The sequence below is a fragment of the Microtus oregoni genome, unplaced genomic scaffold (assembly GCF_018167655.1).
Source record: "Microtus oregoni isolate MIOR12 unplaced genomic scaffold, Mior012 000004F_ref0000308, whole genome shotgun sequence".
In the NCBI taxonomy this organism is placed as follows: Eukaryota; Metazoa; Chordata; class Mammalia; order Rodentia; family Cricetidae; genus Microtus; species Microtus oregoni.
The window spans coordinates 3,542,906-3,569,570 of NW_024543063.1; the positions used below are offsets into that span (position 1 = coordinate 3,542,906).

The 26,665-nt window shown below is 51.1% G+C and overlaps 1 protein-coding gene across 1 annotated transcript in view; it reads left to right on the forward strand.

The window, feature by feature from the left end:
* Nucleotides 1–17,274, forward strand: part of LOC121447179 (ankyrin repeat and MYND domain-containing protein 1-like) — a 32,718-nt gene extending 15,444 nt beyond the window's left edge. The window contains exons 5-17 of the mRNA XM_041650283.1: nt 1,014–1,230; nt 1,551–1,709; nt 2,501–2,964; nt 3,926–4,097; nt 5,972–6,112; nt 6,741–6,881; nt 7,888–7,995; nt 8,843–8,974; nt 10,115–10,228; nt 10,560–10,725; nt 15,167–15,242; nt 15,998–16,158; nt 17,228–17,274. Of these exons, the coding sequence (XP_041506217.1) occupies nt 1,014–1,230; nt 1,551–1,709; nt 2,501–2,964; nt 3,926–4,097; nt 5,972–6,112; nt 6,741–6,881; nt 7,888–7,995; nt 8,843–8,974; nt 10,115–10,228; nt 10,560–10,725; nt 15,167–15,242; nt 15,998–16,158; nt 17,228–17,274 (2,098 nt within the window). The remainder of the gene's footprint in view (nt 1–1,013; nt 1,231–1,550; nt 1,710–2,500; nt 2,965–3,925; nt 4,098–5,971; nt 6,113–6,740; nt 6,882–7,887; nt 7,996–8,842; nt 8,975–10,114; nt 10,229–10,559; nt 10,726–15,166; nt 15,243–15,997; nt 16,159–17,227) is intronic.
* Nucleotides 17,275–26,665: the final 9,391 nt, after the last annotated feature.

The following is a 26,665-nucleotide window of genomic DNA, read 5'->3' on the forward strand; positions in this document are numbered from 1 at the left end:
CCTTCTACTATCCTTATGTCCTTAAACAATGCCCTCAGACATCAGTGAATATTTTAGAAAGCATTTGATGGGCACACATGACTATTTTCCATCATCTACCCATACATCTATTCTTCCTTCTGTCCATCCACCTATACCCCCACTTCACGGACCCAGCAATAAATTAATGCATCCACCCACTCACTCATCCTTTTACCTGAGAAACCACCTTACATCTGTCTACCTGTCTACCCACCCTTCTATTAATTCAATCCTCCCATTTATTCCCCCATATCCATCTTCCTCCCCATTCCATCCTTGCATTCAGCATGCACCTTTCCATCTACCCACTTACTATGTCCATCCACACACACATATATATTTACTCCATTCACCTGTCTGTCCATCCATCCACCCACCCACCTGCCATCTATCTACCTACGCCACCCATCCATTGTGTAACCATCAACTGAACTCATAAACATCGACGACTATCGAGGGAATAAAATTCACGGGTTGTTGATTATGGATGGCATTCTGCGTACCCGGGAAGAGTCAGTGTGGTGTGATGACCTGGGCCATGGGACACTGATATTGTCAACTCCAACAGAAGGCAAATGAGCAGAAGGTGGGATGACTTGCCTCGACTCCAACGGTGGAGCCACGTGTATGCCACCTGCTGCCCACTCAGGGTCCTGCCGTTGAGAGCTCATTCCCCAGCAAAACAGTAGGCAGTCCAAGGAGCTAGTCCTTGCTGGGGCAGCACGTGGCCCGAGTACTTTACCTCTAGGTCACATGTCTCCCTCACTGGGTATCGTGATTATAACTGGCAGGCAGCCGTTAGGGCTCAGGGTGATAGAGGGGTGATGGATGCGGAGAGAATGGAGAGCCCAGGGAAGGAAGGGGAGTTCTGAGGGCTCGGAAGACTGAGGGGTGGAGGAAGGCAGCCCCCCCCCCCTTGGGCTCTTTCTTGTGGACAGTATCGGGTGGTCCAGGTTCTGGCCGGAGACCAATGAAGCCGGTTGTGTTGCCAGGAACAAGAGTGCTCACGCTAGCTGGAACATAGGCGCCATCCTGGAGGGGAAGCGCAGTTCCTTTGGGCCCAGTGGCCCCAAGGAGCACATTTCCAGGGAGATGATCCTGAAGGCGCAGGAAGGGGACTACGACTGGATTTTCGGAATCCTGAGGGACAACCTCGCCTGCGCTGACGTGGCTGACTCCAAGGGCTACACCGTGCTTGCCGCTGCCGCGGTAAGTCCTTTCCCGACAGCAACCCGGGCCTGTGGGCTCCCTTGTGCGGCCCACTCTGATAGTGAGTGTCTGACAGGAGCTGGCCAGTCCTTGCTGCTAAATAAAACCCCACTCACTCAAGTGTGATATTCAAGGCCAAATGGAAGCAGGTCGGGTCTGATCCATTCGTTTCTCCATCCTACACTGGCCTCTTCACCAAGTGTTGCACGCCCTTCTATCGTGCTGCCTTCTGAGGGGCAGCATGGATTCCAGGTGGTCCTCCCCGTGTCCTGCTGGGGGCCAGTTCCCGGATGCACTAGTCTGACTTTGTCGCTCCCTAGGTGCATTCTCACCGCAACATTGTCAACCTCCTCCTGGATTGTGGGGCTGATGTAAACAAGCTCTCGGATGAGGGCCTCACCACCCTCAGCATGTGCTTCCTCCACTACTACCCCAGCAAATCCTTCCAGCCCAATGTTGCCGAGAGGACCCTGCCCCAGGTCAGCCCCCCATCAGCCACCACACCCTCATCATCTGTCGTGCGCGTCCCATTTACCTCCCCATGTGAGAACCAGGCCCGTATAGGGTGAATGGAAAGATAAGTCTAGCGGGGAAGAGGTCAGAGGAGAGAGCCTGGGAACTCCCAAAGGCATCCTGCGCCATGCCACGTGCACCAAGGGGTGTGTGCTCCCTCTGAGCCACATACACAGCAGCCTGGGGTCCCGAGAACTCCCCAGCCACATGCTGGGAAGGGGAAAGAGCCAGGGAATCTGCGTGTCTTACACATCCCTGGTGGTTGCGGAAGTCACCCAACTAGGGACTTCTCTTTGAGAATCCAGGCGCCTAAGGAGAGAGGTGGGGAGCAGCACCACGGGGCAGAAACACAGTTTAACCTGGAACACAAGGGTACAATGAGAACTTCTGAGTGGCGAGAGAGTAGTGAAGTGAACCGTCACTATGGAGTTGTACTTAGCATACAGTACGTAGTACCAGCCCAGCCCCGTGTGGACTCAGCGTGAGGGATGAGAATGAGTCATCTTCCCAGCCGTCATCCTTGGCTTGCACAGCAATGCTCATTCTAGGCAGATCATGTACAGGAGTCACAGGTGGTGGTGAAACCCCGAACAGCGGCTGCTCACTTCTAGTTCTGGGTTCTGCTCAGGGTGGTCCCTGCCCCCCCACCCCCCGCAGGGGTATGGAGACTGTGGAAGGAGCCCCGCGCCACACCATCCAGGTTCTCACTGGGGCCAGTTCCTTCCTCTAATGAGACCTTTTTTGGTGCTTGCCATAGGAACCTCCCAAATCCTTGGTCACCCCCAAAATCTCATCCTTGTTTGGAGAGCCAAGCGTGGATTATTTCTATGATATGGGCACGTCCACCCCAGGCGGAGAGGATCTTAAATCATCACCGCCCCTCTCAAGCACCTTGGATGATGCCCTGGTCCTGGGGACTGCACAATCCCGGGACTCCTTGAGCTGGAAGAGCAGTGTGGTTCACAAGCGAGACACCCCCTCAGTGAAGAGTGCCAGCAGTGACTTAGAGAAAGAGCCGGAGGACATAATAGATAATGTGGACGCCAGCACCCTTTACAGCATCGACACAAACTTCGAGTCTAACATGTGCCTTCGAAACTACTCTATCCATGTGTCGAAGGACATCCTGGAGAAGAGTGCCCAGGCCTACAGTTCCCTGCTGCACGTCCCCTCCCTCTCAGACAAAGGGACCGTGAGGAAGATGGCACAGACCATGGCTGAGTAAGTCACTTATGCTCTGGGGTGGGGGTGGAGGATCGTTGCCAGGGTAAGCCATGTATTCAGTGGATACCCATCACAGCCCTGTGCCAACCCCAGGAGCTGTTTCTAGAGACTGTGTCCTATTGTCTGGGACTCTGGGATGACTAATTTTATATCAACCCGACATGAAGCTAGAGTCATTTGGGAAGAGAAGACCTCAACTGAGAAAATGTCCCTTCAGATTGGATAGGGGACAAGCCCATGGTGCATTTTTTTTGATTGATGGGCCCCGGCATTGTGGGCTGTGTTACCCCTGAGCTGGTGATCCTGAGTTGTATAAGAAAACAGTCTGAACAAGTTATGAGGATCAAGCCAGTCAACAGCACCCCTCCATGGCCTCTGTGTCAGCTCCTGCCTCCAGGTTCCTACCTTGCTCGAGTTCCTGCCCTTACTTCTCTCAGTGACGGACTGTTACCTGGAAGTGTAAGATAAAATAAACCCTTTGCTGTCCAAAATACTTTTTGGCATAGTGTTTTATCAGAAGAAACCCTCACTAAGACAGCATCCTTGCAAGGGCACTATGGTGGGGCTACATTTTCAACACGGGCAGTGTGTGATGTGTGTATATTTGTGTTCGCTTCACTGTCTGGCCCCCACCCCAGCAGAGTCCAGTCCCCTTCTCATGAAGTTAAGTGACCCGTGCTGGACCGAAGCCCTGTGTGACCACAGCTGAGGTCGACTCAGGTGACCCACACAGGGAGGTCTGATGTTAGGCCTCTGAATCTCCCAGGGTGGGGACCAGGATCTCGGAAGGGCCGACATTGGGTATTTTCAAGGAAGACTCGATACCAGGGTGCAGTATTTCCATGTGGTCAGCACCCTGCATCTCTTGTGTGGAAGAAGATCCTGTCCAGGTCATAGGTGTGGCGACTACCCTGCACATCCCCTCCATCCTGTGAGACTGTAACTCTGGTACCTACAGGCGTAAAAACCGCTGGCTGACCATCACCTTGCTGCTGCGTAGAGGAGCTGATCCCAACCTATGCCAGGTGCCCATGCAGGCCCTGTTTCTCGCCGTGAAGGCCGGGGATGTGGATGGGGTGAGGCTGTTGCTGGAGAGCGGGGCCCGGACTGATATCCAGTATCCTCCACAGGTAGGTGTCAGGGTTCAGAGGGGCCTCTGAGGCATGATGGATGTCCCCCCACCCCACAGACTCGCAAAAGCCCACAGCTCCTCGGGGCCAGCAGTCGGGCTGATCCACCCTGCCTGTAAACACTGGTGTGTGAGGCACCGGTCTTCTCGCGGTAGTTCCCTGAGCCATGGCTCCACCATTTGATTAAGGGCACCTCATCTTTGCACACATCAGCACAGAACTTCTGTCATCTTGTGAGAAGTGTGCCCCACTTATGCACTGCTGTGAGAGATTCTGGCTCCTTCTGTAGCTGGTCTTCCTGTTTGGGGGTGTTTGACGTTCCATGGCTTATCCACCCTCCTCGCTTTGCTATCTTGGGGCTCACCACAAGCTCTCCCCTGTTTGCTAACTGGGGATCAAGGAGCAGCATGCTTTCTTTTTTTTCCTCTTTTTATCGATTTTCCCTCCCATTTATTCTCTCTGTGTGCCAGCCCTGCCTATTTTCTCTCCTACCTAGCGACTAGTCATTCAGCTCTTTATTAGACCAATCAGGTGTTTTAGGCATGTAAAGTAACACAGCTTCACAGAGTTAAACAAATGCGACCGAGAAGGATGTAACACATCCTTGCATCATTAAGCAAATCGTCCACAGCATAAATATCACATAGTATCACATCTTTATTTTTTGCAAGGTGGGAGTAGGGGGGGCGGTCACCACAGGGTTTCCCTATAACTTTGGAGCCTGTCCTGGAGCTCTGTAGACCAGGCTGGCCTTGAACTCACAGAGATCCGCCTGCCTCTGCCTCCCAAGCGCTGGGATTAAAGACGTGCACCACCACCGCCCGGCATAAAGGTATCACATCTTAAACTAATAGTCTACAACACCTGCCTGCTCATGGGTCTGGAGCCTTCATGCCTGAGTTAGCAGCTGCAGGAGTGAGTCATAGGTCATGTGCCCTATAGAGCTAATGCTTCCCAGCATTTGAATATTCCCCTGCCTCATCACATCCACCCACTGTGGACTCTCTCTGCTTTCTGGGCTAACCACACCCCGCCTTCAGGGTGTGGTTATTTATTTATTTATTTATTTATTATATATACAATGTTCTGTCTATGTGTATGCCTGCAGGCCAGACGAGGGCACCAGACCTCATTACAGATGGTTGTGAGCCACCACGTGGTTGCTGGGAATTGAACTCAGGACCTTTGGAAGACGAAGCAATGTTCTTAACCATTAACTGAGCCATCTCTCCAGCCCTCCAGGCACTTTTATTCAGGGACACCTTCCTATTTGAGTGAGATCACACTGAGGGGAACTAGAATGGGGACAAGCGGAACATGTCTTCCTGACTTCTCTGTCTGGGTCCTCTCAGTTGCTGGCATTCAATCTGAGAGCAGGGTCCCCACCCTCCATGGCCATTAGCCGTTGGAGGTCAGAGACCATCCACCAGGGACCAACTTCAGCCAGTAGAGAGAGGGACACCATGGGGAGAGTCAGAAGGCTGTCGGATGGTGTTGTCTGAACCAGATCCTGGCAGGGACACGGAGGTGGCACTCTTAGAAGATAGTGTCAGACAGATGGCCTAAAACCATCTGGGTTCAAGCCAGTTGATTTTCAAGCATTCAGAGCTGTAACCCTGGATGCTTGTGACTCACATGGCATGTGGAGAGCATCCAGCTTATCCACTGTCCGTGGGCATTTGTTGATATCCGCCCTCCTGGGCCTCCGTGTCCTGCGCCCAGGGGCCTGGTGAGGAGACGGTGTTGTGGAAACTTGAAACGGTTGCAGAAAGGTATGCATCCTCTCCTCTGCTCAGGCGGCAAGGACCCTGACAAACCCCAAACCAGGGCCTCACCTGCCTGGCTGCAGACTGGGTTTCACCCTTCCTCCGCAGCTGCAGTCTCTGACCCCGCTCCACATCGCAGCCTCGCTTCCTGGAGAGGAGGGCGTCAAGATCACGGAGCTGCTGCTTCACGCCGTCACTGACGTGGATGCCAAGGCGGCTGACCAGGACGACATCTACAAAGCTGGCAAGGTGTGGTTCTGTTTGGATCTGCAGCTTTGCCTGCTGACAAAGAGACCCGCATGCGTGCTCTGATGGCTGTGCTCCTGACCACAGCCCCTCCTACTGTGGGCAGGCCAAATGAGTCAGCACCCAACAGTGGACATGGGAGGAAGCAAGTTTGACAAGCTTGGGAGACTCCGGGCAAAAATAATTGACTAAAGGGCTGGCGATGTCGCCAGGCATGGTGGCACATGCCTCTAATTCCCAGTACTCAAAAGGCAGAGGTGGGCAGATCTTTGTGAGTTCCAGCACAGTCTAATCTACATAGTAAATTCATAGGGAGAGACCCTGTCTCAGCAAGTGGGGGCGGGGAGTCTGGGGCTGGAGCTCAATTGGTAGCCCAGTTTCCTCGGTATCACATAGCAACGAAACAAAGACACCATTACCACCACCACCACAACAAAAACAGGCTTGGTGGTGCATGCCTGTGAGTCCAACCCTCCAGAGGGTGTTCTGAGTGCTGTGGGAGTCACGTGGCTCTGGGAGGATTCGGAGGGGGTGTGCGGAGGGCTCTGTGGGAAGATACTCCACACCTGCAGTCTGCCAGCAGGCACTCCTGGACACATAGGATCTCTCTCAAGCCTTGTGTTTACCGCAGAATGACCTCCTGACCTCAAGCCTGAAGCTCAACAATGAGCCAGGCCCACCCAGTAGCTACTACACTGTGCACTCCTTAGTCCCGGAGGAGGGTGGGCGCACGGCTCTGCACGTGGCCTGTGAGCGGGAGGACAACAAGAAGGTGAGCAGCCATGGAGCCCTGCCGTGGGGTTGGCCGGCTTCTCAGAGTGTGGAGTGTGATGGTCGGGGCAAGGAAGGGACTGAGCCCTGAGCCCCAAGGGGTGCTGTGTGAGGGATGTTAGGCCAGGCAAGAGCTGTGTTCAAACGTGGCATGTATGTGTCTATAAGCTTTCACCTCTAAGTTGGTGTGTGTATGTTCATGTATCTACACATGTGGGTATTAGTGTGTGCACATTCTCTCTAGAACCCCAGAGGGCAGCTGTGAACTCTGGGAACAGGGGCAGGGAGATTCCAAGAAGGCAGGCTGACCCCGGCTCCGGCCAGTGTGAGGCATCGGCCTGAACAAACAGTTTTCCCCTCGTGTGTATTTCAGAATGAAAAGCCCTGGGAAAGTAGGAGGCACTAACGTGGCACTATCATTAGGTAGTGGAGACGTCAGTGGCGTGGGCGAGGAGTTCAGAGTCCATAGTTGAGGGATTCGAAGCTGCGGTAGTCAAGCTATTGCACCTCCCTTATCTGGTGAAGATGGAGAAGCTTTCCCAAGAGCCCCTCCACAGATTTCTGGCATGTCATTGGCCAGTCACTAAGGCGTCAGGGAAACAGGCTGGGGAAGGAGACTGGTCTCCAGCTCCTAGGGTTTGTCACATTATGAGGGTAGAGCGTCAGCAAAGTGTATAGAACAGCTAGAGAGAAGCCCCTGCGGTAGGGGAAATAGAGGGACCACTGTGTAACCGACAGTACTGGGGAGAGGCTCCCACGTGAGCCCAGTGCCCCTCCATCATCCCAGTGCCTTTCCTCTTTCCTTCCTGTAAATGAATGCTTGGAGTCTGTCTGAGCATCCTCCATCTCCCCTGCCCCATGTCCCTGTTCGGAGTTTTTGCTTAGGTGGTGCTGGTGCAAGGAGCCAGCAGTTGAGTGACCGGCTTGACTTTAAAGGTGGCGATAGTGTTATTGATGGTGTGTAGGGGAGTCTCTGATTTCAGGTGCTTCTGCCTTTCTTCCCACAGTGTGCCAGGGACATAGTCCGGCTCCTTCTCTCACACAGAGCGAATCCAAACCTGCTGTGGAGTGGCCACTCCCCGCTCTCCCTGTCCATTGCCAGCGGGAATGACCTGGTGAGCCTCTCGGCACCCACGGGCCTGACTCCTGCACACCTGTCCACCCAGTGCCTGTCTTGTGTATGTGGTGTTCATGTGCCCAGCTCCTGTGTACATGTGCACCAGGCAATTGTGCTTTTCCTGTCACCATTGACCCCTTTCCTCCAATCAGCCACTGGGTTTGCTGTGTCATTTTCCACTTTTCCGTCTACTGGTTGGTTCATCTACCCAATCTCCGACTTACTAACCCATCCAGCCACCTACCTGCCAATCTAACCACATAGCTACTCAGCCTTTCCCTTACCTACCCAGATGTCCCTCTACCTATCCACCTACTCGTTCATCCACCCTCCCCCCGCCTACACAACCTCTCGCCCATCCTTCCTTTCATTTAACTTTTGCTTACTGAGCACCTTCAATGGGAAGGAAGGAACCACTATGAGCAGTAGGTTTTGAATAGAGCCTCTGCTTTGAGGATTCCCTGACACACATCAGAGCTGGGGGAATCAGGCCCTACACCAGCATGCAGCACAGTTTTAGATGAGTATCGTGGAAGAAAAAGGAGAGATGGGGAGGAACAGGCAAAGGGCCCGGACAGGATGGCGCTCCTGGCCAGTGGTACGTACCTGCCCGAGAGCCACGCTCTTTCCTGGGCTAGAAAGTGAGACATGAGCAGGACCCATCAGAGCAGCTGCCTTGGAGCAGCACCAAGAGGGTGTCATTCATAACCAGGCCCTGGGTAGAACTGCAACTCCTCCCTAAGGAGCTTCACCATGATCCTTCCCACCCATTATGTTCCCTGTGGGTGGGACCTGTGGATCGTACCCAGGGTTATGGTTGCTGAGGAGTCTGTCTGTGTGTCCAGGTTGTGAAGGAGCTCCTGTCCCATGGAGCTGACCCCAACTTGCCTCTGACCAAAGGCTTGGGCACTGCCCTATGTGTTGTATGTGACCTGGCCTACGAGCAACAGAGGAGTACCGAGAGCAAGATTGCCCTGGTGAGGGGAAGCAGGGGAGGATGCAGGGGACGAGGTAGGGGGGATGGTGAGTACTGCCTGGGGTCAGGGTGGGATAGTCTGCGTCATCTTAAGATCACATCTTGGTTAAAATAGACTAAAGGACCCAGCATCCTGCAGCCAGCACCTGCCTCCAACGTGCTTGGGAAATGAGATGGTGTTAATCTGTTGACAGTGTCTGGACCTGGCAGGTCCGCTTCTGCATTGTGGGCTTCTTGGAACCCAGGCTTTGTGACCTGTGTGAATGAAATATGCTAAGAAAGTGTAGACATTTGTATCTTTCCAGAATGCCTGAATGTATTTATTTAGGTGTTTTTTGGTGTGTGTGTGTGTGGGGGGGTCCTTGTTCTGTAGCCTCTCCCAGTTTCAAATCTGTAATCTTTTGTCTCAGCCTCCTAAGGGCTGGAATTACAGCTGTCCACCACCACACCCAGCTGGGGTTTATTGAATAACAGCCACACCTAGTCCACACCTAATCCACATCCTCCTGATTCCACTGGTCAGCCAACTGCAGCCATCACCGTTTCTTTTATTGTATTCCAGTCTTGGTTGTGAACTCTGACAACTCTCAAGTCATGCATTGAACTGCACATAATAACATGCACAGGCTAAGGCGTGGTTCAGAAACAGGTGATGTGGAGGTGTTGTCCCCCCCTCCCGTGTGCTGACAGAGGGCGCTTCTGACTCATGTAAGCTGGACACAGCTTTTGAAGGCTGATTGATGCTCCACTGTATGTCCTTGCCACATTCTGTCTATCCATTCACGATGTCACTGTGACCATGGATGCAGTCAGGGAGGGCTCTCTTCCAGGGAGTGGCATCTTAGGATGAGGCTAGGTCAATCTTGTCTGTCGCATTTGTCTCCGACTTCCTCACACACGGGGCATGGCTACCCTGTAGAAAGCAGGGGACAACGATCCTTCTGGGCAGCTGTGCTCTCTGGCTGGGCGGTGCCCTTTGGCTGTCTTTCCGCTGTTCAGTGAGTAGTGTTCACAGGACCCGAGAGCCATGCCCATCATGACGTGGTCACGCGTGGAACTGCCCTGCACAGTCCAGTGTTGCACGTGGCTTCTGTCACCCTTCCAGTAGCCCTGTGTACTTAACAGATTCTGCGTTTTCCAGATTGACCGGCTGATTAGCTACGGGGCAGATATTCTGAAACCTGTGATACTTGTTCAAGGTGACAAGATGGCAGTGGGGACAGCTGTGGACTATGGCTACTTCAAATTCTACCAGGTGTGGCTTCGTTTCCTGAGCACGACCCCTCTGAGACTTGGCTTCTCTTGGGCAAATCTAGGAGTCCACAGCCAAGGCTGGTCTTCCGGGGAAGACGACCTCATGATGATAAACAGGTGCTTTGGGCACTTGTGGGCAAGTGGCCCTCTGTGTCGAGCAAGTGTCCTCTGTGTCCTCGGTCACATTAACCAGGGATGGAGAGGTGGCCTGCTCACTCAGTTACCCTGCAGTCTGGGCTGGAGGTGGCCTGCAGTTCTTGGTGAGCCTTGAGTGTTCTTGGCTGGCAAGTGACAGCCCCAAGGACCCATAGTGACCCTGTGCTCTGTCGTAGGACCGGAAGATCGCCCACTGTCCCTTCCATGCTCTGATGCCAGCAGAGCGGGAGATATTAATGGCCCGGAAAAGGCTGCTAGAATATATGGGCTTGCAGTTGCGGCGTGCCGTCCTTGGCAAAGAGAATCAGATGGACATGAAGGCGCTGTACCTGAGCAAACGGGGTAGGTGAGGCTCGTCAGGGTGCACGGCCTAGCTCTGCTCTTGCCCCCAGCGCCCTCATTCTTCAGGCCTCTATCCGCTCACCCACATCCTTTCCACACCTCCCCCGCTGACGATGTCCCTGATGGTTTCACTCTCAGTCACGTCAAACTGCAGCCTGCCCTGTTCCAACCTTCTCACGCATGGCTACACGTCCGCTACTCGTCCCCAACACCCGATTACCCACCGTGCACATAATCTTCATGCCCACAGATGCTTTCACTCACATTGTCCCCAAAGCACACCTATCCACCCACATGAAACTCCCACACACGGACCACTGCCTCCACCACACACCCTACATCCATACACACAAATACCTGCTTCAAAAACATGTCGGGTCCACTTATCTCTGCACATATACCAACCTGTACGCCCTCCTGATGGCTACAGCTTCGGCCACAGTTAAATATAATCCACTCTTTCCCCTACAGAGTAGCCCACCCCTACCCCACGACCATATCTGCCACACACATGCACACCTACCCACCTGCACACTCACACCCCAATATCCTGAACACCCCCTACACCCACTCATCCTCCCTATCTCCCATGCTCACATCCATCTATCCCTGTTCTCCACAAATAGGTCTCAGCTACACACCCACGCTTACACGCAGCCATCTACACACCCACGCTTACACACAACCATCTACACACCCAAACTTACACACTGAACTACCGCCCTCCCTTATATACACACAACTAGCTCCCCCCCCCACACACACACACACAATACTTACAGTCCCACCCATAAACCTGCTAGCACATTTGTGGCCAGAACCTAATTATTGTCCACGTACACACACACATACACAGCCTCCAACTATTCCTGTACCCTTGTCCCTGCCCACGGTACTAACTTGTACTGACGCAAACAGCTGTCCCATGTGGACACAGATGAAGAATGAGGAGTTCGGGCTGGTGTGGAAGGTGATGCCTGTATTTGTATGCAGACTCTACTGTGGGGGCACAGGCTGTGCCTTTGCTATGTATCACTGAGAATTCTGGGCCTCTGATCTCTCACAACCACTCCTAGGTGGGGGACTGGCTGAGGGAAGCTGGCTGAGAAGACCTGACCAGACATCCTCTCCTTTCCCTCACTGAGTAGATCCCGAAGTAGGGATATCACCTACGGAGAGGTTTGCCATCCCCCACTGTTTCCAGAGCCTTGGCACCGTGCTGTAAAGCAGTAAGCTTTGACAGAGAAATGGACTCATTTTCAATAGCGCATGGACCAGTTCAGGCCGGATGGTGAGATGCACCTGTCAGGGAGTTGGTCCACTGGTACCACAGGCTGAATTGCAGGACGGCTTACCACTAGAAAGATCCAGGAGAAATGAGGGTAGAGGAGCAGTCCGGAGTTTAGAACAAGCTCAGGCACTGGCCTCGGAGACTTGCCCCTGAAATAGCCACAAAGTGACTGACTCACTCCAAGGGGTCACTTATGTTCCAGGAACACTTCTGAAACCAGTGGAGTAACCAGCCCAGCACTGGTGGAACTGATATCTAGGTGGGCATGGACAGAGACAGAGAGGGTGGCTGGGGCCATGCCCGAGGCTGCAGTTCATGCTGTGGGATGGGGACACTTCACAACCCAGATAACCACCAAACAAGTGAACAGCTGCAAGCCTGGGCTGGGTGTGGGATTAGGACCCAGCACAACACAACAAGATGCATGCAAAGAAAGAGTCTGACCCATGTGCTAGCATGAACCACAGACACTCCTGGCGAGGGCCCAGATGTCAGATTTAACAGCAAGCAACCAACACCGATCTGGGCCTGTCCTTGCAGCCAGCCCTGATTGGCTGTGTCGGTCTTTTGAGCAAGATCTGCCAGGAGGAAGCACTGTTGGAAGCCAGAGACAACCAATCAGCGATTCAAAGAATTCAACAGCCTGGTGTGGTCAGGGAAGAGCCCTGCTCAAGCCACCATCATCCTGTGGCGACTGTGGAATTCCCAAGGCTGCACCTTCCAAGGAGCAGCGTAGTACTGGGAGCAGGGGAGAAGAGATCCATCGGTTACTGTCCTCATTGCTGTGATGAAACCCTGAAGAGAGCTACTTCAAGGAGGAAGAAATTAATTTGACTCATAGTTTAAAAAGGGACTATAATCCATCATGGTGGGAAGGCATGGCGACAGGAGCTGGGAAGCAGCTATTCATGTGGCACCTGCAGTCAGGAAGTAGAGAGAGGTTAATGCTGCTGTTCCAAGTTGCTTTCTCCTCTTTACTCATTCACGGCCCACAGCATAGGGGCTGGACCCCGCCCGCATCAAGGGTGGCCTTCCTGTGTCAGCTAAACCTGACTGCTATCTCTGGAAATTCTAAATTCTGCTGCTTGCCTGTCAAGAGGAAGGATCGCTAGTCCAGTCATTGTCAACTTGGCTTCTAAACACATCACCCTTAGTTTTACTTTTATTTCCTTTAGGTTTTGTGTGTGTGTGTGTGTGTGTGTGTGTGTGTGGCTGGTGAATGTGTGCTTTGACACACACGTGGTGGCCAAGACAACATGTAAGCATCAAGAATCAGTCCTCTCCTTTTGTCACGTGGGTAGCAGAGATTGAACTCCGGTGGTCAGGTATGGTGGAAAGCGCTGTCCGCCTGTTGAGCCCTCTCTCCAGTCCACACACCACCTTGAAATAATAGTGTTCTACTGGCTTTCCTAGAGCCTCAATCTCATCTTGTAGTGCATGGGGTGAACCTCCCCATTCTAAAAGAGAGGACCAAAGAGTGTGGTGATGTGGAGGACAGTGGCCCCTGTAGGCTCATGAGTTTGAATGTTCGGCCCTCAGTTGGTGAAATCACTTGGGAAGGATTAGGGGGTGTGGCCTGGTTGGAGGAGATGTGGCACTGGGGCAGGCTTTGCCATTTTCAAAAGTCCCTGCCGTTCCCAGTTAGCTCCGTCTCAGGTTTGTGGACCGAGATGTAAGCTCTCAGCGACTGCTTCAGCAGCCGCGCCCGCCTGCCTGATGCTATGCTCTCTGCCATGATGGTCACAGGACTCTAGCTCTCTGAAACTGAGTCCCAAATAAATTCTTCTGTAGTTTCTCCTGGCCACAGTGTCCGATCACAGCAATATAAAAGTAACCAAGGCAGACAGCAAGAGAAGATCGGCGTAAAGCAAGACCAAATCTCAACAAGGCAAACACCAAAGCCTACAGCCCCATTTCTGCACATCTGGAGATTTTCTCGAACTATATGGACTCCCAAAAGCTTTGGCTAGCCCCACCTTAGGTTCTACTGCACCTTACATCATCTCTCTCATGCTAGCTCTGTTCTCCTCACTAAACTTGCTGCTCTCTCTCACTGCTGACCCAAATAAGAACAATGAACAGTGACCGCGCCACAGTCCGAGTCCCATGCTGTCATCTGCTAAAGAAATTTCTACATTAGGGATTCAGCCTCCCCCACACTCTGAAGACATGGGTCGAATGGAGGTGGATTCTTTGCCAGAGTATAACCTGAATAAACTTCAGTCCAAGTCTCAAGGGAGTCCCGATCTTCTCAGAAACTTCACGAGCTGAGCCCCCACTGCCTGTGGTTCTTCATTCCTTTAGCCATTCTTGTTTTCCAAACTCCCCCCAGAAAGACCCGCTGAGCTCCGTTTGCAGCAGTCTAGGGCTAGTCTATCCCTCCGCTCCAGACTCTTCCACATTCCTCCCACACATCAGTTCCTCCACAGGACCAGATCCATCACAACAACAGCCTCAGCCCCTGGCACTGTTTTCTGGATTAGTTACTTTCCTCGTTACCGTGGCAAAGCACCCAACACATGCCACTTAAGGGAGAAAACATTCATTTTGGTTTCCAGTTCAAGAGGGAAGTTGTGCTGACAGAAGCAGGAAGTGGCTGGTCACCTTATGTCCTCAAGTCCAGCAGCGCAGAGAGATGAACGCTGGTCTCGGCTCATGTCTCCTTTTTGTTTAGTCTGGGCCCCCGTCCCATGGGATGGTACCCCTTATATTCAGGATTGGTCGAGCCATGTTGGTTGAGCCTGTCTGGAAATGCCCTCCCCGACCTGCTCAGAGGTTTGTCTCCTAGGTGATTTTAAATCACCAAACTGACAAGCTTGGCCACCACTGTGGACTCTACCCATTCAGGTTTCTGAGCAAGTGACAACTGGCCTCTGAGAACAAGCAGGGAAAAAAACCAGGACTTCAGAGACAGATGGGAGGTCATCAGGGTGACTCCTTCAGAGTCTGCGCACTGGGCAAGGCTGCCTGGTAGCCTTTAGTGGTGTAGCAAGGCAGATCTTGAATGGAAGTGGAAGCAACAGTAGGACCTAGGCAGGGGCTGCAGATAGGTAAGCCCTTTGAGGCACAGGTGATGGCCGCGGATGAGGACCCCTCCCCCAGCTGCCGCGCTCCCCTGCCCACGGGGTGCTAACTCAGCTCTCTCCACAGCGGAGCTATCCTCCAGCCACCGGATGAAGAAGAGAAGCTCCAGCATGCCTAAGTCCTCAGCCACAGAAAAGCAGCAGTGAGTGGGTCCCTGGGGGCCACCTTGTCTCTCTGTCCTGAGCAGCAGCACCTTGGCCAGGCAGCCCGGCATGGAGGCACAGGCTCCGGCTGGAATGAGGCTAACAGATGGGGTCTCAGGGCACACTTAGTGAATTGGGTTGTCTGGGGATGGGACACCCCCTCAGGGGGGTGGAGGGTGGCCACCTCCATTGGTAGAGCACAACCCAGCTCAACCACTGTTTTTCCGGGAAGTCCTATCATCCTCTTGCAGGGTGTTTCTGTGACAGACAGACTCTGGGCTGTGTGCCTTCTGGGGAGGGCCCATACATATTCGTGGGAACATCCGCACCATCAATCCGGAGGGACAGGGCAGGGATAGAGAGGGCGGTGGGGAGCATCTCCTCTGGAAACGGAGGTTAGAGTTGAGTCTTACCCCACACATGAGCTCTGAGGTCTGCCCTCGTGTAGCTGACTCATTGCAGCCATGCTACTCATGACCCGTTTCTCTGTGCTGGTAAGCTGCCATCCAGCCGTCATGTTGGATGTGCCGACTTCGCCTGAGCAGCCTTTATGGCAGAACCTGTGGTGGGCCCAAAGGCTCCGTGTGTATTTATTAACTGTTGAGAATAACCCTGTGGAGACCATTGTGGGTGGGGACATCAGGGCTTCTGTTCATATGTGGTAGCTGCTCTGCCCGGTGGGATGTGTGGCCATGACTGTAGACCTTAGGAGCTTAGGTGTGGACACAAACCTGACCTTGGGATTCTGTCACAGCCTTGCCTTTTACAAGTTTTGCTACCAGTGTGGTCGCTCCATTGGGGTCCGCCTCACACCCTGTCCCCGCTGCTATGGGATCCTGACCTGCAGCAAGTACTGCAAGACCAAGGCCTGGGCCGACTTCCATAAAAAGGACTGCAATGACATCATGATCTTGAGTAGGTTGGGTGCCATGTTGGGATGGGGTGGCGAGGGAGGGGCCTTCTACTGCCTCCCAGGACAAAGATGTAGGCCTGGGGAGTGGGTGGGGGAGAGAATCGCCATCTCCTTTGAAAGCTCTTTCTTGCTGTTTTCCTGGAATTTACAGCCCGGACTGAGTGTGTGTGTGTGTGTGTGTGTGTGTGTGTGTGTGTGTGTGTGTGTTGAGGGGTGGAAAGGGAGGATAGAGCAGGGAACCATCTTGGCTCTTCACCTGTGGTGATGTCTCTATGCATGGCCACTACCTGGAAAGTGGTCATGTAACTTCCTTGCAGAGCTGAGATATGGGTGCCAGGCGATTTGCTGTCACCGGGCATCCACTAGTCACATGCAGCACAAGATGGTGCTCACCATAGGGGCTGCTTTTAAAGTGTCCACTTAACAGGCCCCCTTAGAATTTCTAGTAATGTGGGTTCCAACAGGTGTCTGCTTCTATGAATGGCATCCTTGATCCTTTCCCCTGGCTCTGTCCTCCCCTCCATCCTCCCCCCCCCCCGACTCTATGCCCTTCCTCTCCATCCTCTTCTCCCTGACTCTACTAAAGTGGTGAATGGGGGTCTGGCTATATTCTAATACTGGCATTTTAGGGGACATTATCCACTGTCCTGGACTTGGCACCTGCCAAGTGGCTGGGCTACTCCTCTATAAAACCCTAAGTGGGATTTACCTAGAATTTGGTAATAGCTTTTGCCTTGCAGATCTTGCAGGCAGTTGTCTTTGAAGGGTGACCATAGCCAGCCCTTCCTATTGTTGCAGGCAGCACTTACAAGCACTTACTGGACAAAGTATAGAGAAGTTGATTACAGGCCGTAACTGAGTGAGGTAGGGGGCTCACTCACGGGTAACCCATAGAGAGGGGGCGGCTCAGGGAGAGAAACATTTTGGTCTAGGAAGCAAGGCGTAGTGGTCATTGCTCCAGGGCCTGGCCTCCTTAGGGACACTCCAGATTCATCTACCCCTTGAGTCTCTTGCTCAGGCCCAACAGTTGGCTCTCCATACCCCTCCCTGTGCCTCCTCTTATCCATCCAGTGCCCCATTTGGACCACTCGATTTGGAGGGTGACAGAATCCCCATGAGGGGACAGCGCTTGGTGCTGAGCCTGGGGAGGAGCCCAGGGTTGTACCCTGTGGTGGCCTCATGCAAGAAGTGTGTGTGCTACCGGAGCTGCATGTCACAACAGTCTTTGTCCTCCGAACCCGGCAATAAAGTAACCTATGGTGTATTCTCAAGTCTGTGTCCTGGACCAAGTCTCAGAATCTCTGTCCATGCCGGTTATGACTACCCTGATAGTCTCTCATAAGGCCTGTGCTGTGCAGATCAGGGGTAAAGACTCTGCTGGAGAGCTGACTGCAAGACAGTGACAGCTCCTGGCTCATGCCGGCACTGGCTCTCCCAGTTGGAGGCATCCCCCGGTCCCAAAGAACCGTTCTCTGCTGTCTAGGTCCCTTCCAGGGACTCCAACTCCCTATGGGGTCCAGGGTACTCTCCTGGTGCGTTAGTTGCATGTCTGCCATTTGCTCAGCTTGTCCTGCAGCCACAGTGGAAGTCACAGGGACTGATGAGGGTAGAAGGACAGGACCAGAGCAAGGCAGTGTGGCCAAGGCTGGCAAGTCTGCCCCGGAGAATCAGTTCCACTTTTAGGGTGACAAAGAGGGCAGGCAGGCAGGACTGTAGCCACTTGCCTGAAGGTAGACAGGCCTAGGGGTGCTTGGGGGAGGAAGTGGGGCAGAGAGCACAGGACTGGAGAAGAGGTGGAAAGGGAGCTACAGAGCCTGAGAGGACTGGGGAAGACACCGGCTGGGCAGCCTGTCTCTGGTGCCTGGGTTTTGAATTCTACTCTAAGGGGGAGGTTCATAGGGGTGGCAGGTAAGGCTTACACATGTAGGTGGGGAGGACCCTAGCCAGAGGAACAAGCTGTTCCTTTGAGGAACTCAGCCACAAATAGCTTTCCAAGAGGGACTCCTGACAGGCAGGGACTGGAGCTTTGTCCCCTAGCACTGATAGGTTATTGCCATGGGTGACCCAGCTCCTTGTTCTAGAGTGGGCCTTCCCGGTTGGGGTGCTGGTGCCCATGTCAGCAGCGGGTGTGCATGAGCATCCCACTTCCAGTCCATTAGCAAGGAAGGAGCTTCCACGCTACTTATGGAAAGCAAGAGCAAGCAAATGCAAATGACAGTTACCCTGATACCAGCAAGGGTCTCCAGACATGCAGGGAATGCAGGGACTAGCCAGGGACACACACACACGCATACCTAAAAGTAAGGGCATTCCTCTGTTTCAAACAAGGCCATGCACACCTTTTATTTGTATTTTTTTCTACAACATTTTCTCCAAGTGAAAGCCCTACCATGTTTTACCTAAAATATGTGCTAATTGTTTTCGTTTTATCTTGAATGAATGCTTTGCCTGCATGAATTTATGTATATAAATGCCCGGCTGATGACTGCAGAGGCCAGAAGAGGGCATTGCAGATGGTTGTGGGCTACCCTGTGGCTGCTGGGTGTTGAACCTGGGTCCTCTGGAAGAGCAGAAAATCGGCTCTTAACTGCTGAGCCAATTTTCCAGCCACCCCTAATTGTTTTAAAGGAGATACTAGTGACAACCATATTAATCTTAGGGCCCATTCTGAACAATTTGGGGAATATATTTAATCTGTGGCTGCACACAGCCCTCCAAGATGCCATGCACACACACACACACCTCTCAAGTTCTGCCTTGAACAGTATGATGGTTACTGTGGCCTAAAGCTTACTTTCTAGTGCACTTGTTCCATAATTTCTCAATTAGTCGTGGAGGCTGGCTGGAGTAACAGATTATAACTCAGGCCATTTTGTCCTTCAGTCTACAGAGGGTCACACACCCACATGCACACACTCATTGGGGTTTTATCCCTTCCATTGGTTTCCAGGAAGCTTCCATGTGTTCTGAAGTGTGCTCTCGGAGGTTATGTCGGTCTAAGAGAGGTGGGTGCCTCAGACTGATCGTGTGTGACATCTGTTCGTGTTGGTGTGAAATTTATGTTCTTTCATCTTCTTCCTCACACCTCTGGTGCGGAGAACTCGGTGGCATGGGGACTCCTTTTTCTGCCTCACCTGTAAAGTGGCTTCTTGCAGCCTGAGCTGTACCACATCAAAGTTCTCAGATCTCTCCATCCCTGAGGCTGAGGGAGCTGTCGGTTGATGAGGCTGTAAACAGGGGTGACTTATTTCTGCTGTCCATAGCTATTTTAGTATGTCACCAGTCAACCTGTGGTTTCATTGTCTGCCTGGAACTGAAAGGTCCTGGGTCTTCCCTAAGATGGCCAGTGGTGACCGGCAGTCATGTCTCTCCCTGTGAACTGCAGGTGACTCCTAAGCCTGTGGCCTCAGCCTGCAGGGCTGTGACACCTTTTCTTGTCTGCTGGACAAACCAACCCACTCACATCTCCCTGAAGCCCTTTTAGATATGATTGCGGATTTGCTTGTTGAGCTCAGTTATCTTGCTGGAAGTTTGCAGTTGGCTGGTTTCGTGAGAGACAGTGGGGAACCTGGAAGTACTAAGACCTCGGGGTTCAATGTGAGGCTGCACTTCCGTCATTTTCTTCGCGTGGGATTCGTTGATGGCTCCTCTCTGGCTTTCGTATCACATCTTACCTGTTGAAGTCAGCTTATCCTTGCCCTTAAAAGCAAAGCCCAGTGGAGCCCTGTCCCTCCCATCCTGATTATCCTGCACAATGTTCCTGGCTTCTCTGTCCCCTCCTGGCCTTACTGCTCTGGGGTCTCCCTGCCACTGCAGCAATGCCTATCTTTAGCCCCACCCCCAGACTTGCTGGCCCCTTGTGGCTCCCTGCTGTGTCCACCTCCCCTGGGTGGCTTTTGCTGGGTCCTTGTCTGCATCTTTCCTGCTACTGCTAGCCACAGGCTCAGAGATGCATTGCCTCTTCTGGATCAACTCTGTTGTGAGCTGGCACCTTTTAGGTCACGGGACATGGTAGCTTGGTCCCTGTGCCTCAGTTTCCCACATTCCAGCTACATGTCTGTATATTGGTGGAAAGAAGGATCGAGTGAGAGGGGGTAGGTAGGGCAATGCATACATGGATGGGGTCGCTCATTAAAGCCAGGAGGAGTCTTGTCGCCCTGGGCATATGGTCTAGAAAAGCCCCTCTATTTTTTTTTTTTTTTTCCGAGAGAGAGGTTACTCTGTGAAACAGTCCTGGCTGTCCTGTAACTCGAGAAAAGCCCCTCTTAGCAGGGAACTTTGTTTTGAAAAAGAAGGAGGAGGAGGAGGAGGATGAGGATGAGGAGGAGGAGGAGGAGGAGGAGGAAGAGGAAGAGGAAGAGGAAGAAGAAGAAGAAGAAGAAGAAGAAGAAGAAGAAGAAGAGATACCAGGGGAGGGCTGGGGCTGGAAATCCAGGAGGGAATTGTATCTAAGCTCTTCCCAGGAGCAGCCCCTCCCCGTCTTCTTAGAGCCTTGGCAATTCCTGAGGAGCAGTTATCTTTCTCACGGAGCCAGCTGGCTTGTACTCCAGAGCAGTCGGAGGCCTGAACTATCAGGCCAGGGAGCGGAGGAAAAGGGAAGAAATTCTAAAGTGGTCATGTCCCATGCCACTGATGCTTCTGCCTGCAGGGAAGAGAGGTGATACTCAAAGCTGGTATTCATAGCAGAATCTCTTTCCTCCTCACCCTCAGTAGGGCTGCTGGCCCTAGTGCTGTTTGTGGCTATCGTGGGTATTCTGGGGCAGGTGGTGTGGGGTAAGAGCTGCGGGGTCACTGGGAACACGGAGGGAAGAAGTAGGAGAGGTCCGCACATGGCCATATGGAGGGCGGGGCCTCCTCCACCATATACCTGCTGTCTACCAGAACCTCAACCAGCCCACTCTAGGGGAAAGCCCAAGCACTTGTCCCAGCATCTCAGAATTCATCTTGTGGCTCCTGCCACCAGAACCTTTTCTATCTCAGGGACCTCCTGCATAGTATCGAGACCACTGGGTAAGCCTTCTGTGCTGTCCTATGGCAGGGGTGGGACAGTAGGGGAAGGAGATGCCGCAAACCCCAACAGCTGCTTTGTTTTCTCTCTGACACTCTCTATCTACTTATGCCCTGGCTGCTCAGCTGCCAAGCCTCCACCTTGAATCTAACTTCCGTCCCTGTTGGGAGATGCACTCCTTCTCTTGTTCTGGCGTTGGCACCTCCCAAAAGTAACCCCCTCAGGCAGGCAGCCCTAGGGAAATCACAGCTGCCCTGGACCTGCACATCCTGGGGGACCCCAGTGGGCTTAGGATTCAGTTTAGAGTCCAGCCTGCATACAGAGGACACATGCCTCCATCTTGTGCCCCAAAGTCAGGGAAGCTGTCGAGGATTCTTCTAGCAGAGTGGAGCTGAATCTCTGCCTCCGAGCTGTCCCGATGGTTGCCAGGCACTGCTGGGCACTTGAATGTGGAAAGGACACAGCTCATGTCCGAGTGGTTGCCACTCTGCCGCAGCCCGTGTGCTCCTGTTCTCGAAGCATGTGGGATCAGCTGGCGGGATGAGGGGGACAAAGGGCAGAGACTGGTGAGAGTTGTCGAGGCCCAGGCACCTTGGGAGGGAAGAGAACCCCTTTTTCTGGAGGCCACCTCCCTCCCCAGGGGGGTTCTTAGGCCATCCTCGAGGTGACAATATCTGTGGGACACAGTATCTCCACCTCTGTTCCCCCCCTCCCAGAATCCCCTTCTCAGTGCTCACCTGGAATTTTGGGTTCTCCTTTTGAGCTAGACTCAGCTGCCCTGTCCTTTCTGTCTGGGCCCTCAAAGGCCCCCAGGGAACGGTGCCGAAGCAAGGAGTCAAGGCGGTGAGATGTGGGGTGTGGCAAGTGATCAGATCGTACCTTTAGAGCACAGACTCAGTGCAGGAAACAAGGACAGAGTTGTAGGGGAAAGAGTCAGGAAGTGATGGATGTGACAAACCTGGCTAGTAAGCAGGATAGGGACAAGAGGTACCCGGGGGTCTCTGAAGGAGGCAAGACCTGACAGGCTATGGACACAGATGGAGTTTGGCTCCATAGAGACTAAGAAGTCAATAGGGGGCAGCAAGAAAGGGAAGAGTCTGGGGCATGGAGTGAGAGTTTGGCTGTAGACCAGCAAGAATGGGCACCTCTTCTCAACTCCCTCTGACATCTGACCTTTTGGGAGAGTGGACTGCTGCCAGGGTCCAAGGCTAGGTGACCATCCAGGGCTTGGGAGGAAAGGCAAAAGAGCTGTGGATGGCCCTGAGAGGGTCTCAGATGGCAACAACGAAGAGTAGCTTGGGTCGTGATGGAGATGGAAGCCTAGAACATGGGCGCAAGGGTTCCGTGCAGAAGTTTGGGAACCTCTGTGTTCTCTGGAGAGGAAGAAACAGGTAGCTAGAAGAAGGGTCTGGGCTACAGGCAGTGTAACTGAGGCCAGGGCTGTGGCTTCTTCCCTTGATAGTTTGTTCCCTTGAAACCTGGGAAGGACATCCAGTTCCCTGTTTTACCCTGACTGAAGCCAGGAAGTCTCTTCAGACTACACTGCTTGGGAGGGTATCATTTCTCCACTGTGTTCTACTTCTACTGGTCTTGTTGAGTAGCTGTTTCACTAATTCCTGGACTTCCTGTATTCTTACCCATGTCCATTCTTACCTGGCTCCTGCTACTGTTTCCATTAGTTTTGTTGGCAGTTTTGAATAGAAAACGGGACACCTCCGCACCTTCATAGTCTTGGGTCTTCCTCAGACACAGCTTTGGTTCTCACAGTCTTTTGTGCTTACATATGAATTTTAGGATTGCCCTATGAAAGATATTATTGGGATTTTGGTCTGTAGATTCTTTTGGATGGTATCACGCATTCCAGCAGTATTATTTTTCCCAATCCAGATTATGGTATATTTTCTTATTTACTTATGACTTTTTAAACTGGTTTGTCAATATTTTCTGATTCCTAGCTTATAGTTTTTCACCTCCTTAGATATATTTATAAGTATTTTAATTTTCATGTTATTATAGATGAGATTGTGCCCTTAGCTCCTTTTCTTCTCTCGCGCCTTCCCTGTCCCATCCACCCTACTTTTCTTCTTGGCTCTGAGAAGCAAACACAGAGCTTTGCATACGTGAGACCAGCACTACTTCTGTGCAGTATCCCTAGACAGAGTCTGGCTATGTAGCCTAGTCTGACCTTGAACTCTATCCCCCTGCCTCAGCCTCCTGAGTGCTGGGATTGAAGATGTATGCACCACCTCCCCTGGCCCCTTAGTTTCTTTTCAGATGACTCATTGTTTTTACGCATGGACTTTATGTCAGTTCTGCATCTTGGTACTGGGCTGAGACTTCTTGTTAGCTATCAGAGTTCAGTGTAATTCTGCAGAGAAATACACGTTTTTGTCTGCCAGTGAAGATAATGTTATTTCAGAACTGCGGCCCTTTATTTTCTTTTTCTTGTCTTTTGCTGTCTAGGACTTCTAAGCAATTATATATATACATACACACGCATACACATTTGTTGACAGAGGCTACTTGTTCATTTCCTGGCCACCCAGACCTGAAATAATTACACAAAAACTATATTAATAGCAACATTGCTTGGCCTACTAGCTCAGGTTTTTTGTTAACTCTTACATCTTTTTTTAAAAATATTTATTTATTTATTATGTATACAATATTCTGTCTGTGTGTATGACCGCAGGCCAGAAGAGGGTACCAGACCTCATTCCAGATGGTTGTGAGCCACCATGTAGTTGCCGGGAATTGAACTCAGGACCTTTGGAAGAGCAGGCAGTGCTCTTAACCTCTGAGCCATCTCTCCAGCCCCCTAACTCTTACATCTTAAATTAACCCATTTCTATTATTTTATATTTTACCACGAGTCTCGTGGTTTACCAGTAAAGTTTTGGACTTACTCCTTTAGCAGCTACATGGTGTCTGACTCCACCTTCTTTTTCCTCTATCTCTGCTTGGAATTCCCACCTTGCTCTATTTTTGCCCTGCCATAGGCCCAAAGAAGCTTCTTTATTAATCAACGGTAATAAAACATATTTACAGCACACAGAGGGGAATCCCACATCACCTCCCTTTTCTGTCTAAATAAAAAGGAAGGTTTTAACTTTAACATAGCAAGATTACATACAACAGTTATCAAGCAAGAATTATAGTTGCAATATTTAGTCCATTTATATCTGGCAAATTAAGGAAAATACTCTATCATATACTAAAATACAGTCGTCATAATAGCCTAATTTTATTCTTTTTTTTTTTTAACATTTATTTATTTAATATTCTGTCTGTGTGTATGTCTGCAGGCCAGAAGAGGGCACCAGACCTCATTACAGATGGTTGTGAGCCACCATGTGGTTGCCGGGAATTGAACTCAGGACCTTTGGAAGAGCAGGCAATGCTCTTAACCACTGAGCCATCTCTCCAGCCCCCCTAATTTTATTCTTTAACCATAAAAATATGTTAAGTTTTGTCAGAAGTTATTTTTTTAACTTATATTGTGATTACTGGGTGGCTTTTGTCCTTTATTCTGTGACTAATGCAGCACATTGATTTGCATATGCTTAAGCTCTCTGCAGCCCAGGGAGGTGGCCCTGGGTCACATGCATGATCCCTTCAATGTACTGGTGGCGCTGACTGTGACAAAGTTCACAGGGAAGGTGGTTTTTCTTATTGTCCCCTTTCTGAATTTGGTGTGAGGGAGATCACTGCCCTATAAAATGAGTCTATAAGACTTCCTATCACCTCCTGTTCTGTTTTCTGTGAAATTTAATCCTCCTTTAAATGCTTTGTAGAATTCACCCGCAAAGTCCCCTTGTCCTGGGCTTTCATATGGGGTTTGCCTGTTATTGCTGATTTAGTATCTTCATGTTTGTTATGTTTGTTCAAACTCTGTTTCTTCATAATTTAGCCTACATAAGTTGTATATTTCTAGGACATTCTCCATTTCTTCCAGGTTTTCTAATGTGTGGGTATAAAATTATTACAGTGATCTTTTATGATCCTTTCTATTCCCATAGCATGTTGTAATGACTCCTCTTCATGAATAATTTTGAGATTTTTTTTTCAGTTTAGCTAAAGATTTGACAGTTTTATCACTTCAGATAACGAGGTGTCATTAATCTTTTGGTTTTTTTTTATAGTTTCTATTTCATTTGATTTCTGCTTGGATCGTGACTATTTTATTTGTTTTATGTATAGCTTGTCCCTTTTTGTCCCTCGAGTGAAGTTAGGTTGGCTGGGTTCTATTTTATGGATGCTTGCCACTGCAGACTCTTCTCAAAGAACTGCTTTGGTGCACTCCGTGAGTGCTTCCACCTTTTCATTTGCCTCAAGATAGCTTTTAACTTCCTTTTGAATTTCCTTTTTGACTTTCTGGTTATGGAGGAGTATGTTACTTATTCCCACAGACCTGTGGGACTTGGTCTAAGTTCCTCAGATTGTTGATACCTAGTTTCATAACACTGTGGTTAGGAAAGATATTGGTAAGATTTTGATCATGTGATCTGCCCTGGAGATGTCCATGTTCCTGAGACACACAGGCACTCTGCGGTGGATGAAATTATCTGTGTATATGCTAGCACACTCTATCTTTAGTATTTTTCAAGTTTGTTGCTCCCTTGTTATTTTCTGTCTGGATTATACACTCATCACCAAATATTATGGGATGCTGAAGTTACTGTTTACATTCCCTTCAGATGTGTCAGCGTTTGCTTTGTATGTTCAGTGCACTGGTGTTAGGCACACATTTATTTATAATTGCTTTATCTGATCAATGAACTGCCTTCTTTATGATCACATGGTGACCTTGTGATTTGGACTGGCAATCTGTTTTGTCTGGTTGATAGAGACACTTCCGTGGCCTTTTAGTTACTGTTCACATAGGATATATTTTTAAATCCCTTCTCATTCAGCCCAGTGGCTGACTTAGTAACCTTTCTGTTGTTATGAAAAAACACCGTGATCAAAGGAACTTGTAGAAAAAAATATTTATGGCGACTCATAGTTTCAGAGTGAGAGTCCATGACCATCATGGCAGGGATCATGGTGGCAGGCAGGCATGGTGCTGGAGCAGTAACTGAGAGCTTACATATGATCCACAAGCGCTAAGCAGAGGAAAGAGTCAAACCTCAGAGGGCCCCAGTGACACACCTCTGCTAACAAGGTTACACCTCCTAATCCTTCCCAAACAGCCCCACCAGCTAGGGACCAGACATTCAACATATGAGCCTGTAGGTGTGATGTCGTTCAAGACATCACAATATATGAATGAATTTCATATATAATGTATAGCTGGATCCTTCTGGCCCAACCTCAGAGGTCTTGCTGTGGTCCCTATGCTGGCTTCAGAATTCCTGGTCCTCTGACCTTTGCCTCCAAAGTCCCAAGTAAAGTTAAAAATTTTGTGTAATTATTTTGTGGCTCATACCTGAACACCGCATTTGCATCATTTCTATCCTAGCCTCTCCCTCTTCTAACTCCTTTCATGTCCTTCCACCCCA